Genomic DNA, 16,123 nt, shown 5'->3' with positions numbered 1-16,123 from the left:
TTTTTAATGCATTGATCATATTTAGCAATTAATAGTAAAATATATAATATTAATGATAATAAATTCCACCAGTAAACTATGCCACTATAAGACTATACTGAAATCAGTGCTAAAAGAAATGCTAAAAGAAAAGTTGTTAAATGTAGATCATTTACTCTGCAATGGAAAATTTTCAGTCTTTTGCTACTACTGTTGCAATCCTTTATCTTCAAGACCTGATGCCAGTGATGAAAACGATTTATGTGAAGTTGCTTGCTATTGCATATGTAATTTTGAAGTATCATGCACAAATTACTCTGATGCTTTAAATCCTTCTCCATGACAACTGTGGATTCAGATCAAGATCAACTGTTGCCTTTTTATAGAAACTACAATTTTAAAGTCCAGTTGACTTCAGCAAAAAGAAACGGAAGAAATTAACAGGGATGACTAAACTGAAGGTATTAGTCTCTGACTTAAAACATGAATATATTCAAAATCTTGTGAACTATGAGGTATTTTATGGTTTATGAAGATTTAATGAATTATGGGATTAAAGGCTGGGTTTAAGGAGCATTCGAGCTGAAACTGGGTCTTTAGCCCAAGTTTAACTTGTTATTCTTTCAGACTCTTTTTTCTAAACTCATTCTGCAACAAGTCGGAGGGAGGCGCATTCACCTTCCCTTGAGGAAGTTCTCAATGGTACTCCCAAATTCCTCCGTAAAAACATGTCAATGCTTTTAATGAAGATATAGTTCATAATTTACCTCAGCAGGATTGCTCACATGAACACATTTTCAAAAATCATAAGGAATTAAGTCACTTGCTGTAAAAGGAATGTACATTAGGGTGTGTTATAACAATACTTTCTGCTGATAAAGTACCACTTTACACACTACGTCTATTTTTCCAAATTATTGTAACTTATGTTCTGCCCAAATGAAAATGTCTAATAGATCAGTTGATGTAGAGAACAATAAGGGATCATCTCACTTTCATCTGCTGTTTAGTTTCAGGGATAATGTTCATTTGCTACTGTTGCGTTAATGGTAAGAATCTGAGAAGTGGCTGGGGGACACCCTGGCATTGAGTCACGAGGTTCAGACAGGACCCCCTTGCTTTCTAAACTCCTTCTCAGAGAGGAGTCTAGGCGTGGCTAAGTCCAGTCTTGGTCTCAGACTTGGTCAACAGTTTGTTTTCTAAGGGTTGTAGAAGTAACTACTCAGCGTATTTGCTGCTAGTAACTAATTTGCCAGATGCCCAGGCCGGTAGCGTTCAATGAGAATGAACATGGCTAGATTAATTAATAGCACAATTTATTAAAGCAACAGATACAGAGGGCCTTTGAATTACTGGTGATAAGATTGCTGGTTACAAGACACACACAAATACTAAGAAGACAAGTAACACTGCTAGGCTACGAATGCATTAAGCAAATATGAAGCACTGGAGATTTAAAGTGGAGCTATAGGGAGGTTTCCTGGGAAAACAGATGATATGCCCAGATGTTTTGATCTTACCCAAAAGCCTCCCATGGGGGGGGGAAGGAGGCTCAGCCCATCGACTGGTTCCAGAAGTCAGAGTGGTATGCGATGGTATATTCCCCGACACTCTCTTTCTCTTCACACATTTTATACTATTTTTTTCCTTTCAGGTGGAGCTTGAGTGACTCTAGCCATACATACCTTTATTATGATTGGTGTAGAATTTCCTCGCTTTACTTTTAAAAGCATAGACTAGAAGAAATTTGAAGCGCATGCCCAGTGAGGGGTAGTCGCACCTTAGAGGCAGGTAACTTTTGGGATGGAGGTGTGTCTTGGTATTATAATGATATTATAATGAGCAAAGTTCACTGAAAGGCCAGCATTTTGTCAAAAGTATGACAGGCTGTTGGCCCAGGGTGGCAAATATGCAGCGTAGCAGCTCCATGGTACCTTGAGTTCCCATTTATCACAGGGCCTGGATGCGATGCCTCCACACACTCCACCTTCTAGACAACTCCTCTTAGAGTCAGTACGCCAAGTTTTCCTGGCATTGCCGACATCTGTGGTTACTAGGGAACTTCCGTGGAATGGATTCCTCACATATTAGCTACACTTCACCCTGAAAGCTTCTTCAATGCTTTACCTTTGCTAAAAACATAAGGTTAATTTCTAAGTCACCTCCAGCAATTATTCAACAGCTATATGTCTTGAAAGAGCTTCCAAGTGCAGGATTCTTCAGCAGGCTGGTAAAGAGGAAAGCTCAGAGAGATTACACCTCAATGTAAATGACCCAGTGTGCTGGTTTTGGCTAAGAAGGGGTTAATTCTCTTCACTGTGGTGCCTGTGGTGGTCAGGGACCTTTCCAGCTTCCCGCACTCTGCCACGTGGCGGGGGGCTGGGAGGGGCAGGGCCACGGCCGGGCAGCTAACCCTGACTGGCCAATGGGATGTTCATCCCATACCATGTGACACCACGACCAGGATATTAAGGGGGGCAGTTGCGGCTTGGGGAGGCGTGGTACTGGGTTAGGGGGTGGTGAGTGGCTGCATCATGTGTGGTTTGTTTCAGTGGTTCATTCTGCACCCCCCCACCCCGGGTTTTGTACCTCTTGTCGTTTTCCTTTCTATTGCTTTTTGTTGTTGTTGTTGTTGTTTTTTTTTTCTGTATTTTAATTATTAAACTGTTCTTATCTCCACCCAGGAGCGTTACCTTTCTGATTCTCTCCCCCATCCCACCAGTTGGGGAGTGAGCGAGCGACCGTGTGGGGCTGAGTTGCCAGCTAAACCACAACACCTAGTTGTCTAAGTCCTTATAAACAAGTCAAAAAAATTGTTAACCACTCATTCCATATGAAAAGCAATATATATATAAGCAATTCTATGTAATTATCACAACCCCCCCTCCCACCCCCCACCCCCGCCCCCCCCATATTTTCCAGCTGAAATAGGTTAAGAAGGTCTACTCAGGAAAAAGTGGACAAAAACAGTTTGGTTTTCAATCACAACTCTGAAAACGAGTTTTGAGTAACAGTGTTTATGAAGTAACAACCGGATACCAATCTAAGCTACCCCAGGTCTTATGTTTTGGAATCACTTTCCAGATTGTTATGAAAGATCCCCTGCAAGTTATTGAAGTCATACAGAAATTCAAAGAGTCATTGGATATTCATATAGCTCATAAACTTATTAGATTTATATCATTTCTCTGTCCTTATGCTAGATGTAGCATGTACAGTCAGTATAAACGCTGGAGCTAGCACAGGACATAACAAGAGAGACGGAAGAGTCAGTGGGAGATTTTCTACTTGGTCTATGTCTTTAGGATTCACTGTCTCCCTAAATTCATACCTGTGTTTGTTAGCTTTCAGACCACGCTGCAAAATCTGTATAATCTCTAAGATGAATGAGAAAACCGGTGTAAAATATGGGTGGATGAGAAAATCTGGGCTCCCAGGTTTGATTCCTTCTATACACCTGCTGTCACTATGACTTTGCTGCCTCTGTTCTTGGGTACTGAAAAATGCTTATTTGAAAGGTTGGGTTTTTTTAAATTTTATTTTATTTTAATGTAAAATACTCCGATAGAAACAAGAGTAGTCCAGCACCAGCAGATTTCGAAAATGTCATAGCTAAACCCATGCCTCTAAGCACGAACATCAATACAGCCTAAAATATAAAACACAGAGGTGTCCTCATAATAATTCCACTCACTACATGACTCACACATTTTCACCTGTACCATTAAAATTATTTCAACCCATACTATGTTTTACACATGCAAGCAATCATATTTCTAGCATCAAAATCCATGGGAATTAATTTATACAGATACAATTTGTTCCTCAAGGTTAATTTTTTGTACGCAAAACTATCCCATGGGCAAAGAAAAAAAAAATGGAAGAAAATTAAAGTTTCACACTAGGAAAATGGCAGGCTACTCTGGATTTTTAAGCATTGTTCTACTATGATTACACAGAGTCATTAAATAAAAAAAGACGAGCACTCACTAACTAGCAGGAACTGTCTCCCTTGAGGCTTGAGCCAGCAAACATTCACAGGGCCGCTGACTCCAGCAGAACAGCTCACTTGCTTTGAGCTAAACAGAGTTTAATGGATTGAAGCCTTGATTATTAAATGCAGCTAATAACAAGGTATGAAATTAGTTTGAAAATCTTTCTGCTTTTTATTGGACTCTGTGCACAAAGGCTCACAGGCATTGCTGCCCCTTTTTTAGGCCACTGGTTGTTCGGTTCTGTAAAACAGAGAAAATACTGCCTTCCCATTGACTGTCATTATCTAACAGAAATTCTGTTTATAAGCACATAAAGAAAAGACCAGATTTTGCTCCAAGGCAGTCAAGACACTACAGTGAATAAAAACAGCTACACCTCAGCACTTCTTTTCAGACTGCTTATGGAGTACAAATTTACACCCTATTCATATTCTTGTTTAGTTGTCTTCATATAAAGTGAATACGTATGCACACAATTTGTAAAGAGAATTATTAACATTTAATAATAAAGTTCTGTTTAGATATTAGACAATTTCAGGGTGGTATTTTTATGTATATACCTGTTATTTACCAGACTGTGGAGTTTTTCATTTAAGTTTCCAATCTGTTTTCCCCAGTACCAATATATTTTCCAAATTCTGCTGTATATGCACTTGATATGTACATGTGTTATGTTTTTACTCTTCAATATACCACTATTATTAACATCAGATGAGCTCTAGCACTGAGAGTAAAATATAGACCATGTATCTGCATTTTAATTTCTGGCACTACTATAACCCACCCCCCAGAGATTAGGTTCTCATATAGTTTAGCACAAATCTAAAGACCATGGTGGATAAAAGAACATCAGTTGCCACTGGCACTGGGGAACCCCATCTGAATTAGGAGAATTATGGCTTAATATAGAAGGTGCTTGAGAAGAAAAATTATCTGAGGGAAAATGCACACAGTCTGTTGGTCATATCTCACTTCATTAAAAGGCTGATGATTTGATTAACCACGAAGTAGAAACAATTTCTTTGTATGCATCCAGAAATTAAATGCAACAGCCAAGAGTTAAGCAAACCAGACTAAAAAGTCTATTTATTTTAGTCACTCCAAGGCTTGCTTTGGAGGTAATACATTTTGAAGACTGTTGTGTTACAGCCTTATGGTGAGCACCTGTATTTCTTATGGAGAAAACTGGCAAATGGTCTTATACAGACTCCCCACTTTATTTTCAGAGACTGAAATACATTTCTAAGTCTTTTGCTGCTCGTTGATGTATAATGAACAACTATTTTTCTTTTTTAGTGACTTTACTCCCATATTTTAAAGTTGGGCTTTCTATTTTAGGATTGTGCTTATAAAAAAAAATAAATCTATTCTATTTGTGGTTTTGTGTTTAGTAATAGGTCAAAGCCTCTGGGGTTTCACACTTGAATGAATTACATCCTGGGGAATCCTGTGTACCGAGAAAGCCAGATTAACTAACATAATCAAACATGTCTCAGTAAAACCAGGATCTAAAACTACAGTGATGTCATATCCCATCATAACACCCTCTTAAAATGCTGGAATGTTCAAACTGGCAATATAAGTATGGTAAAGACTACATACATGAGAGCTTTATTCATTACCATTACGACATATGTGGTTTTCAACTCCGTCAGCTTGGAAGCCAATCTAATGTTTGCAAGGTCAACTTATTGCTTTCCTAAGAAAGTAAATAACTTTAACTTCGTAGCTGAATATACAATGACAAAATATTGTGGGTTTATAGATTCACATATTTTAACACTGGAGCCATCGTTGACTTGAACTTCTGAGTCTCAAGGCTCATCAAATTTTACCCAGCGGCTTCTGGACCAAACCCAGAACATACAGCTGACCTAGATTTAGGGACTTTCAATGGTGATCAGTTCTGCTCCCTCTTTAGTTGTTTCAATCTTAATTGCTTCAAAGTAGGAGGTTTTTTCTGTTCTGAATTAATCTTTTATCAGGTTCCAGTCTTGCTAATTTACTACCTCTACTTATTTAAAAATTTTTCTTCACTTCATAGTCTTTTTTCTGCAATGATGGTGTCTAAAGATACCTCTAAAGTTAAACTGCTTTAACCTTACGTTAGAAAAACATTCCAGACTGTAATGTTCTTCATTTCAGAAACCTCTCAAATTTGTCAGCAGCCTTCTTACAGAATGATTATTTAAACACATTGAACCATAATGTATGCCAGGATTGGACACACTAAAATGATAATGACAACTTTTCTCAACTACCACTATGATTAGTTTGTCTTAATATTCCACAAGGACTCTGTCACACCAAAAAGTACGTTCATCAGTCCTTCAATTCGTATCTGCATATCGGCTTCTCTGCATGAATACTGTTGAGCAGCTGCATGATCTTGCATTCAGCTGTATATAAAGTAAGCTACTCTAGAAAATTGACCTATGCTTATCTCTTGCTGAGCGCAAAGACAAAGTTTTTCAAGTATCCCCATTTTTGGGACAAAAAAAAAAAGTAACCTACTGTTATGATCCACATTAGAATCATCTCCTTCCGGTAACCTCAAAGCATTTTTGACTCCCAGGCTACTCCTGGTGAACATCCCTCAAGCTTATAAATATAAGTAGTTTACTTTCAAATATACCTAAATACTGGTTGGACCAGAGAAAGAGTAGCTATGCAGCCTCCTCGTTATGAGGAGAATTAGAGATTGACATTAATATATTTTGGTGAAAACTTTTCATTTCAACACACTATTTTTTTCCACTTGTAAAGAATATGCTTCAGTTAACCTCCAATACTTCTGAAAGCAAATTATACAGCTGGGCCTTGTACACATATGGTATACACATACCAGCTATCATGTTTTGAATGATGAGCAATATTTCATGATGTTTTTACCCAGCTAGATGAGGCATACATAAATGAACAACATTAGTATTTAAGACAGAGTCATACCATGGTGACACTTTATGGATTTAATTTTTAAAATGGATGTTCAAACAAGTCTCACCTTTGAATTCATTGTATCTATGAGAAATATCAAGAGATCACCATAAAGATCTAAGATTAGAAATAGCCATGTGTTCAGCTTTGTATAATAGCAGGTAAGTCTACCAGTTGTGATATGGAAAGAATAAAAAGATGGTAATTAGGAATAGTGAATTAAAACACTTAAAACAATTAGGGAATATTTTATCAAAGCTTGTGATTAAAAACTAAGTGTGCTTCTATGCTTCTAATCTCACTGACGTCCACAGTATGTGCTTGAGTGCTTTGTTGAACTGGAAGTTTTCATAAATCAAGGTGAGTTGTTTGAATCCACTCAGAAGAGAGTATTTTAATATTCAGCACTACCCAGATGAAAATTTTCAAAAGCTTGAAAACAGCATTCGTATTTAGCGGAACAAAATGATGCAGCAGCAAGGTTGCTGGTTAAAGCACAAGCAAGTGTATGTTTTTCCCACAGGGATTTTGAGAAGTTTGAACTCTGCATATCTAGAGTATAGCCTATGTCTATAATTAATAGAACTCTTCCTATTGGAGAACTGGAGTTTGTGCTGGTAGTTTTAACTAATAGCGTCACTAAAAAAAAAAATGCACTTGCCTCGGGGCAAATAAATGAAATGTCAGACAAAGCCACCGATGAAGTACATAAGGCAGAAAGATAAACAAGTCCCGGAGAAGCAGCCTCACTAAATACTTATTTTAAAGGGAAAGACAAGAATCAACTGTTCTGAATATACAAAGGAAGTAGTCTACACTGATTCTGTAGAGCACCTGCACTGACAGACTGTCCTTGAGCAAATAGAGGGATCCTTTAGTTTGTTTGCTATTATGTTTTCAGTTAAGGGTTTAAACAGGTTTTTCTCATGATCATTGCTGCCACCCAGGGTAAACTTTTACAAAGAGGACCTAGAATCGTAGAATACAGAGTCCTTGAATTTATGTAATCATGACTACTAAAAAAGGTGCAGGGAACAGAGGAAATAAGTTAGTGACACTAGTACATTCTTCTACCATACACTTGATAGGTATCAACAATGAAATCCAAACTGGATCAAAAATGAGTGGTAGGCATTATTATTTGGTGATACCTGCTGGGACAACCTTGAAGAAGAGCTAAAAAAAAGAATAAGGATATGGCAAAAATGGAAAACAGAAGTTAAGAAGTGAGGTGAAAGCTACACGTGGGATATTTTTGAAACAAAAAAGGCAATATACCTGGAGGTGGAACGTGTGATTAACTCTAAAGATTTCTAATGAGACATCCTAGTTCTAACACACACCCTGTTCTTGGAAATAAGGAATGCATAAAAACCCTGTGTCTTATTTCTTTTCTGCAACTCCTCTCTCAATGATCTTTTAATCTCTTTTTTTTCTATTTTGTGTGAACACTTGTTCTATATTTCACCCTCTGTCTTTCCATCTTCTTTTTTCTGTAATGAGTTTATTAGACTTCCTTCAAATTTCAGTTTCTTTTCCTCTGCTTCAGGGGCCTAATTTTGCTGAACCTTTGCCTTTTTCCACATCTGCTTCCTTCTTCAACACTTAAGACTTCTATAGCTTTTTAATAGTTTAAAAAAGACTCTGGCTTGAGATAATAATGTGCACAGGTAGTGGGGCTGCTGTCTAACACATATTACTGGCTGTAGGAAAAAGCAAGCCAGCAGATTATACTGAGGCAAATGCTGAGATGAGGATAGACAGAGCCTACATACATTTTACATACACAGGGACCTGTCCCTGAACCTCTTTCAGATTTCCTCTTCCATTGGCTGTCCCAGGCATGATGTAGGTGTTCAAAGGTCGTTGCCTTTTAGTGGGCAGTATCCCTACTCTACAATGTCAGGCGTATTTTCCTCTTCTGTCCCTCTCCAGGTATAGTCCTTCCTTACACACCTCTCATTTTACTTCATGGACAAACCATGCAGATTCCCACAAGAATGTCTCAGACAATATTTCTCAATATCAGCTCATAAATCCTTACACTTTTCTAACACAAGCAGGTCCTGGCTTGCATGAAATGTTGTTTGGTTTTGCTAACAATAACTGTAATCGTGTCGCTGTCCTACTGCCACCTGCACTTGTAAACTCATTCTCTGTTCCTCCTTCTTCTCATGAATAACTTTCCTGCTCCCCTCTTAGAATGTTCTTTCCCTTGCTTCATCCCATAATCTTTTCCACTCTCCTCCCCAGCCAAACTTTCAAAGTCCTTGGATTCTCGTATCAGTCCACTTTAAGGCACTAGGTCATCTCTCTTTTCGAAAAGGTGGAATAGAACACGATATAAATTTCCTGTGTCCGTCAGCAATGTACTTTCCAAGAAGAAGAGGCTGAAATACAGAGGTAGATTTTTTCCTCCCTCCCGTTTCCTAAGAAGCAGCATAGCGCCAGCCCTACAGGCAAGGAAGAATAACTCCCACCCCTCTTCCCCCAATCCTTTCCGAGACCCAAGGTTCAGCCTGTTCACCCCAGCTCTCGGACGATAGCTGTCCTGTGCCGGGTGATGCTGTGGGGGCGTCACAGCGTGTGCCTCAGCACAAACACCAGCCTCGAGCCCCAGCTGAGCCCCCCGCGCCCCCGGCGGGGCCACCTCCCCCTCCAGGGGCAGCGCCTCCAGGGCGCCCCCTCGCCGCCGCCCTCCCCGTCCCCGGTCCCGCCCCGCCGGCCTCCGCGGCGGCAGCGCGCTCCGCGGGAGGGGGGGTGAGGGGGGGGCGGCCGGGTCCGGCCCCCGCCCTGCCTCCCCGCCCGCCCCGCCGCCGCCGGGGCGCGGCGCCCCCCGCGCCCGGGATGCGGCCGGCAGCGGGGTGCCGGCTGCTGGCAGGAGCCGGGGGCAGGCGTGCGGGGAGGTGGGCTCCCGCCGCCGCTGCCGCTCGGCGCCGCCGCCGCGGAGGCTGGGGTTAGGCTCCCGCTGCCGGGCGGCGATGGGCAGCGGCGGGGCCGGCGCGGCGGGGCCCCGCGGGAGCGGGCACTAGGCGGGCGGCGGGCGCGGCGCCGCGGAGCTCTCCAGGGTGCTGGGGCACCTCCCGCCCGCCCGCCCGCGGGGAGCCGCGCCGCCGCCCCCCGCGCCGCGCCGCGCCGCGGAGCCCCGCCGATGCCTCGGACACGGCCGCTCCAGGGCTGCGCGGCGCCTCCCGGCAGCATGGCCCGGATTCGGTACCTCCGCGCGGCCGTCTCGGGATTTTATCTGTGGGAAGCCGCCGTGCTGCTCAGGTGAGTCGTTTTCCCCGGGGAAGCAAAGGTCCCCCCGGCGGCCGGAACGCCCGGGAGTCCCGCAAAGGGCGGCCGCGGTCACTGCCCTTCCTCTCCGCTAACGCCCGGCTGCCTTCGGCGGCCAGGCTGTGGGCACGGAAACTACGTGCGTGGGGTCCCTGCTTCGCGAACCACTTTGTAACATCGCATCGCCTCGAATTTGATTCTGCATTTTGCGAGCTGAAGGCTGTGCATTTCCTTCACCTGTTCACAGTTAGGGTTCCCCTATTTCACCTGTGAATTTTAACACCGTGTAACATTGACATTCTGAAAATTCTTCAGGTGCAAAGTGTCTGTATGTAAAAGTTACAGGAGGTAATCTGAGTTGGGAATATATAGACTTTTTTTTTGTTACTGTCGGTTCTTTCCAGTAAAAGGAAAATCAGGGATTGTGTCAGGACAGAGAAGTCTTATACAGAAACAGAAAAAATTATATGTGAGTGAACAGAGGATATGGTCTACAGAATTTCCTTCAAGAGGGAAAGCATTTGCTGTACCACTGGCAGTCTAGGATTTGTATTACAAAAGATAGCAACATATCCATAAATTATGACCTGAGTATAAGTCTGAGATTCATACAGCTTTTCCTTCTTCTTGCCCAGCACACTTTCCAGCTAAAGTAATGTTATCATATCAATACAAGCATTCTTCTAACACATCGCTCCACAGGTGTGGTGGTAACAGTCTAGGATAGCCTTGAATCCTCTGTTTAAAGGTGAGGGGAAAACTTAAAAAGAAAAATCAGACATGTAAAGAAGTGGTCTTCAATGCCACCAGGTATCCACTGCTGATGCAGAGTTAACCATGCTTGTTATCAACAAACATTCTAGCTCTGCATCACAATAGACAGACTATGGCATATAACATGACAATGCCAGGCTATTTTAAGAATCACATTGTTACTTGACAAAGATAATAAAGCAAACTTAAATTTGAAAATTGGTTCTCCAGAGAGAGTTTGGGGATTATACATGTAAGGGACGTATAACCACAAAGTTAAAGCAGTAGCGTGCAGTGCCCCGCAACGATGGCACGCATCACAGGTGCTCACAGGTTCATAGCAAATCATTACTTTTTGAAGTTAGTATAATGACCTTTTTTGTATCAACATATGTGAAGTAAATAGTTTATAATGTGATTTTTATTGTAACTGTGTCAAAAGAAAGAGGGTTTAAGAGACTTGGTCACATGGTGTGGGATTAATTGACACTGGGAGGAAAGAGTAAATGCACGTATATTACAGTTTAAATTTTCCACTTGCATTGAGTATTTAATGTTCAGAGTAGGTGACCAAACCCCTGGGTACTGTAGGCAATACAGGCAGCACTGTGCTATTACTATTCTATTTCAATGTACTTAAAGAACTTCTTTTTCCTCTGCCTATTATTTAAATACCATCCTACTGCTGAATGTTTCATCCTTTATTTTAATGATATAAAAACACATATTATATTCCAAGGGGGGGGCAGAGGGGGAAGCTAAAAAATCACTTTTGGAAAGCATATAAGTATTTTGCATCACATAATTGTGGACTACCACTTGATTGTTGCAAAATTTATATAGGCATCTTATTTTGCATAAATTCAGATTATTGTGTTCAATGCCTAAATAACTGATGCACTGCAATAGCCGTCTGCTCTTAAATTGTCATTTTATCACAGTGAACATGGTTACTGTGCACAGGGACTATATCATCTGAGAAAGACTTCAGAAAGCTGCTCAGAATCTCTGTATATCTTTGATATATAGCTCAATATAGAAACTGATGTTGACATTAGTGTAGCAATAATACCTGAGAAACCTGAGTCAGTTCAAGACACAGGAGTCCTCTCCAGGCTTTAAAATGGAAAAAGTGTAAAACAAAACAAAACAAAAAGTGTTAAAATATTAAAACCTGTAAGATTAATTCTAGTTCTTTTCCAGCTTAAGCCTTGCAAAATTATTTACGCTACAGCAAAGGCAACAGGGAACAGTAGGACACTGCTTCCACTCTCTGTTTGACACACAGACTCCGGCCTTAGCACCTATGTAGCACCCTCAGAGAGAAGACGGAAGTGCTATCCTTTTCTAGGAACAACCAAACCTGAAGTGTTTCACCTTCTCAAACATTATGGAAAAAATAATATTCCTTCTCTTACATCGTACAACATTAAAACTTTTCTGCTTTTCATTAACAAGCACTCAAGGCTGTGTGAGAAGGCTGAAGGGACCTAACAGGAAGAACCTCCAGTTCTTGTCCAACAGCCCTGAGGATGTTTAAAGTGAATGTTTAAACTATATGCCTGTGAAGACAGACACTTAGTTTTTTCAGTAGAGGTCAAATGAAAACAAAAAGGATTTTTTTCAGTATAAAGTTACAGGCTTGCTACTTTAATGAGCAAAGTCTCTGGATTGGCATGCTTCACAAGAGGAAACTGTACCTGGCTGTTCTGGTTTTAAATAATAATTTTTCACCCCACATCTAAAGGGTCTTCAAATTGAAATGACTGAAACAGGCTGTATATTGGCCACAGTAAGATCTAGCTATTAATTTTGTTTCTGAAAAACATTGTAGGGAGAAAACAACTTTGTTAATAGTCTTTCATAATATTGTGCATGTTTGTACTGCTATGTCTTAGATTAATAATGTACTTATTGGTAATATAGTAATAGATTTTAGACACAAAAAACAATCTTTAAGTACATAGTACTCTATTATATTTTCAGTTATATATTTGAGAAAAGCTATAATCAGACCCAAAATAAAAAACTATTGTTAATTAATGACTGCCAGGCCAAAACCCAGTGTGATATTAAGAAAGGGCTAGAGATGTAAAAGTGAAGGTAAAAACTGGGGAAAATAATTTACTGGAGCCTAAAAATAACTATAATTCATTATGAAAGAAGGAAAAAAACCACTTCTAAGATATGGTTGGAAGTTACTCCTCTGGTTTTGTTACTGTTCAGTAATACCGTTAACAAAATTTCCTCTGGATGTGCCTGGATTCCAAGAGGTCACACTGAAAGCAAGATCATATTTGTAGAGTCAACACAAAGATCATATTTGTGAACTAAACTGTTCTATGACAGGTCTCGAACTTGCAAGGGCACCAGCACAGCTCTGTGAGAACTATACTGTCAGGGACTTGCCAGGGACTCCGCTTTCTCCTTAAAGAGTATAGTACAAGTATTTTATATGTAGACCTGTATATAGGGAAAGCACAGGATGAAAAGGTAGGTGGCAGTGTGGAAATGCAAAATAGATTCTCCCTATATGATATTTCTTTAGGTATCCATATTAGCACAGACCAAGAATCATACTATGATTAGGTTATTGCCTCTTTTCTTGTTCTATTCACTGGCCCATTGGCCTTTTATTGAAGGAAACAGTATCACAGAGACAGCTAATCACACTTAGAGACCAGATTCTTGTGGAAAGAACTTCCATGCAACCTAACTCTGGGGCATGTCTGAGCTCACAGTTAACCGATTTTGAAATTATTCTTGCATTTCATTGCAAATTGATTTCAGATGAATAGCATTAAGAAGCAGAAGTCAATATCCTTTAGGCCAGCATTAGTTCCTCCAAATAATGAAAGAGAAAAAAAACCAACAGCTAAAAAATATTAAGTCTGACATATCATCACAAACATCTTTGAAAACAAAGATTTTCAAATGTTCTGATGAGATTTCAGTAGCTTATTAAAATGTTAAGAATTATACCTACAATATTATTCAAGAAATAAAAGTGTCTGCTTAAATCAGGATGTGAATAAAACTGTGTGTGAAAGAAAATGTAGTATTTCAGGATGAGAGCACTGAGGCACAGTACCTTTCCTTGGCAGCCCAGACTCAATCTAAAAAGACAGTTTCTGTGGGATAAATCAGTCGACAGACTCCAGGTCCTAATGGAAAAGGTTCGATATGTCTCAGGGAGCAGCCAGGGAAGGGGAGTGTGGTGTTCAGACTTGCAGCAAAGCAGGCAGGAGCAAGGTCCTACCAGCAAAGTTTACAATCCCACAGAACCTGTGCAGGAGGAGAGCAGATCCAGTCCAAACAGCGGTTCAGATTACCAGGCAAAGTTGGTAGTGATGAGGCAGGATTAAGGTCAAGCCAAAAAGCCAGGTCAGCAGATCAGGCTCAGGATCAGAATTAGGAAGGTACATGGCCGGGTGAAGGTGTGCTTGCACAGTAGTTCGCACAGAGACCAAGAGCATCTCCCCAGCACTCCTGAGGAAGGAAAAAATAAAATTAAAAAAAAAAAAAAAAGAAAGAAAGAAAGAAATAAGCAAACAAAGAAAAAAGAAAAAAAAAAACAGTTCCTGAGAGAAGAAGGTTGAATCCCTGCTGAGGCTTCTACAGCTTTTTATCAAACACCTCTGCTTCAAAGCTGGGCTGCTGCATTATCAGAGCTGGCACCGAGCTGGGGTAGCCAAACCCCTGGGGTAGTGGAAATGTGCTCAGGGCCCTTGTAGAACGTCAGGCGGAGTGGATCGGGGTTCCCTTGCAGGATGTACCCATAGGCAGGCATTGGGCCTTCCAAATTCAGACAGAAAGGAAGTGGGGTCTTTTGTGACCAAGAATATGTAATTCAAATTCTCTTGTATTTCAGCTGAAATCCCTTGAACCAAATATGAGTTTTGTCACAAGTATGAATTTGATCAGAACTTTTACTACCCATTATTTCTATAGAAACCAATTATATTTATGACTACCGTGTTTATAATTTTGAGAAAGTTATGTGTAGATTTTTGAGTTTATAAGATTATAAACTGTAAGAAAATTAAATAATAAAGACATTTCATTTAAAAACATGAATCTTTCAATACTTACTGTGCTAGTGACATTTTCCTACTTTTCAACTTCTCCTAATTCATTCCTAGCCAATTGATGCTAACAACAACTGAAAGCAAGTAATATTGTGAGATGTGTTGTGCTTCTGTATGATGAAAAATATTATAGCTCCTCTATCAGATCAGTGTTTTCCAGGTATCCTAGGAATCATGACAATTAGAGAAAGTGAAAATTTCTATAAGATTGGATCTTCTTATTTTGGCAGTTTTAGAATGCAAGCTTCAAATGACCTTACTGAGTATTATGTAGTAATACCTACAGAGAGTGATTCCCCCAAATCAGCTTTTCTCAAGTAGTGAACAGTGATGAGCGCTTCTGTGTGGTGGTGCATCTTCTTTTTATTGCTTTTCCTACTGATCTTCGTGATTTTTATAGGAAGAATCAGTAAAAGGAGATAGGAACTAAAAAGGAGTAGTTTTTCTTTCACTGATATGCAGACATTGTGAACAGATTGAGTAAAAGGCACCTTTCTGAGGATAAGTATCAACTACCAGCAGAAAGGGAACATCTCAGAGAGCAGGGAAAGACACAGCTAGAAACTATGTGTAACAAGAATGCAGGACCAAGGCAGGAGAATGAGAAGAGCATCAGGAAGCAGAACATTCTGCACAGTAAAGTCAAGAGAAAAGAAGAGGAGAATGTTTTTTCTAGCACAGACTCTAATCCATTATTTTTTGTCTTCTGAAGTAATATTATCCTTCCTGACTGATGTCTTTAGATGCTGTGCCAATACAAATGCTAAGTAGAGTAAGTAAAAAGAAAGAATGAAGGAAAAAAGTGAAAAAATAGGCAGCATATGGTTATAAAAGTATGCATTTTGTTATTACTCTTCCAGTCAGCTGTCTAATGAATTGCTCCAACATTATTCAACAGCAAAGAGGGTAATACACTTGGTGTACATTGCAGTGGACTTTCTCCATAACGAACACTCCCTGTATAATTTTCCTGTACCACATACCATCCTGTTATTCCTCTAGCCCTACCACAGATGTACAAGATGAGCAGGGACAGAGGGGAGAGTCAGGGTGATTTCCAGGTAGGAAATTCCCTAAGGAAGATCAGCCCTCTTC

General features: G+C 40.3%; 2 protein-coding genes across 3 annotated transcripts in view; both read left to right on the top strand.

The window, feature by feature from the left end:
- Positions 1 to 9,646: 9,646 nt before the first annotated feature.
- The window catches only part of HPGD (15-hydroxyprostaglandin dehydrogenase), a 191,530-nt gene continuing 185,053 nt past the window's right edge, over positions 9,647 to 16,123 (top strand). Inside the window, exon 1 of the mRNA XM_075091159.1 lies at positions 9,647 to 9,653. The gene's annotated coding sequence lies outside the window, so the exon portion shown is untranslated. The remainder of the gene's footprint in view (positions 9,654 to 16,123) is intronic.
- Positions 10,063 to 16,123, top strand: part of GLRA3 (glycine receptor alpha 3) — a 95,721-nt gene continuing 89,660 nt past the window's right edge. For both annotated transcript variants that reach the window (XM_075091160.1, XM_075091161.1), the window contains exon 1: positions 10,063 to 10,181. In XM_075091160.1, the coding sequence (XP_074947261.1) occupies positions 10,063 to 10,181 (119 nt within the window). The remainder of the gene's footprint in view (positions 10,182 to 16,123) is intronic.

This window comes from Phalacrocorax aristotelis, chromosome 4 (genome assembly GCF_949628215.1).
Source record: "Phalacrocorax aristotelis chromosome 4, bGulAri2.1, whole genome shotgun sequence".
NCBI lineage: Eukaryota > Metazoa > Chordata > Aves > Suliformes > Phalacrocoracidae > Phalacrocorax > Phalacrocorax aristotelis.
Note: the sequence above shows the minus strand (reverse complement) of the source record. Positions and strands in the feature narration are given on the sequence as shown.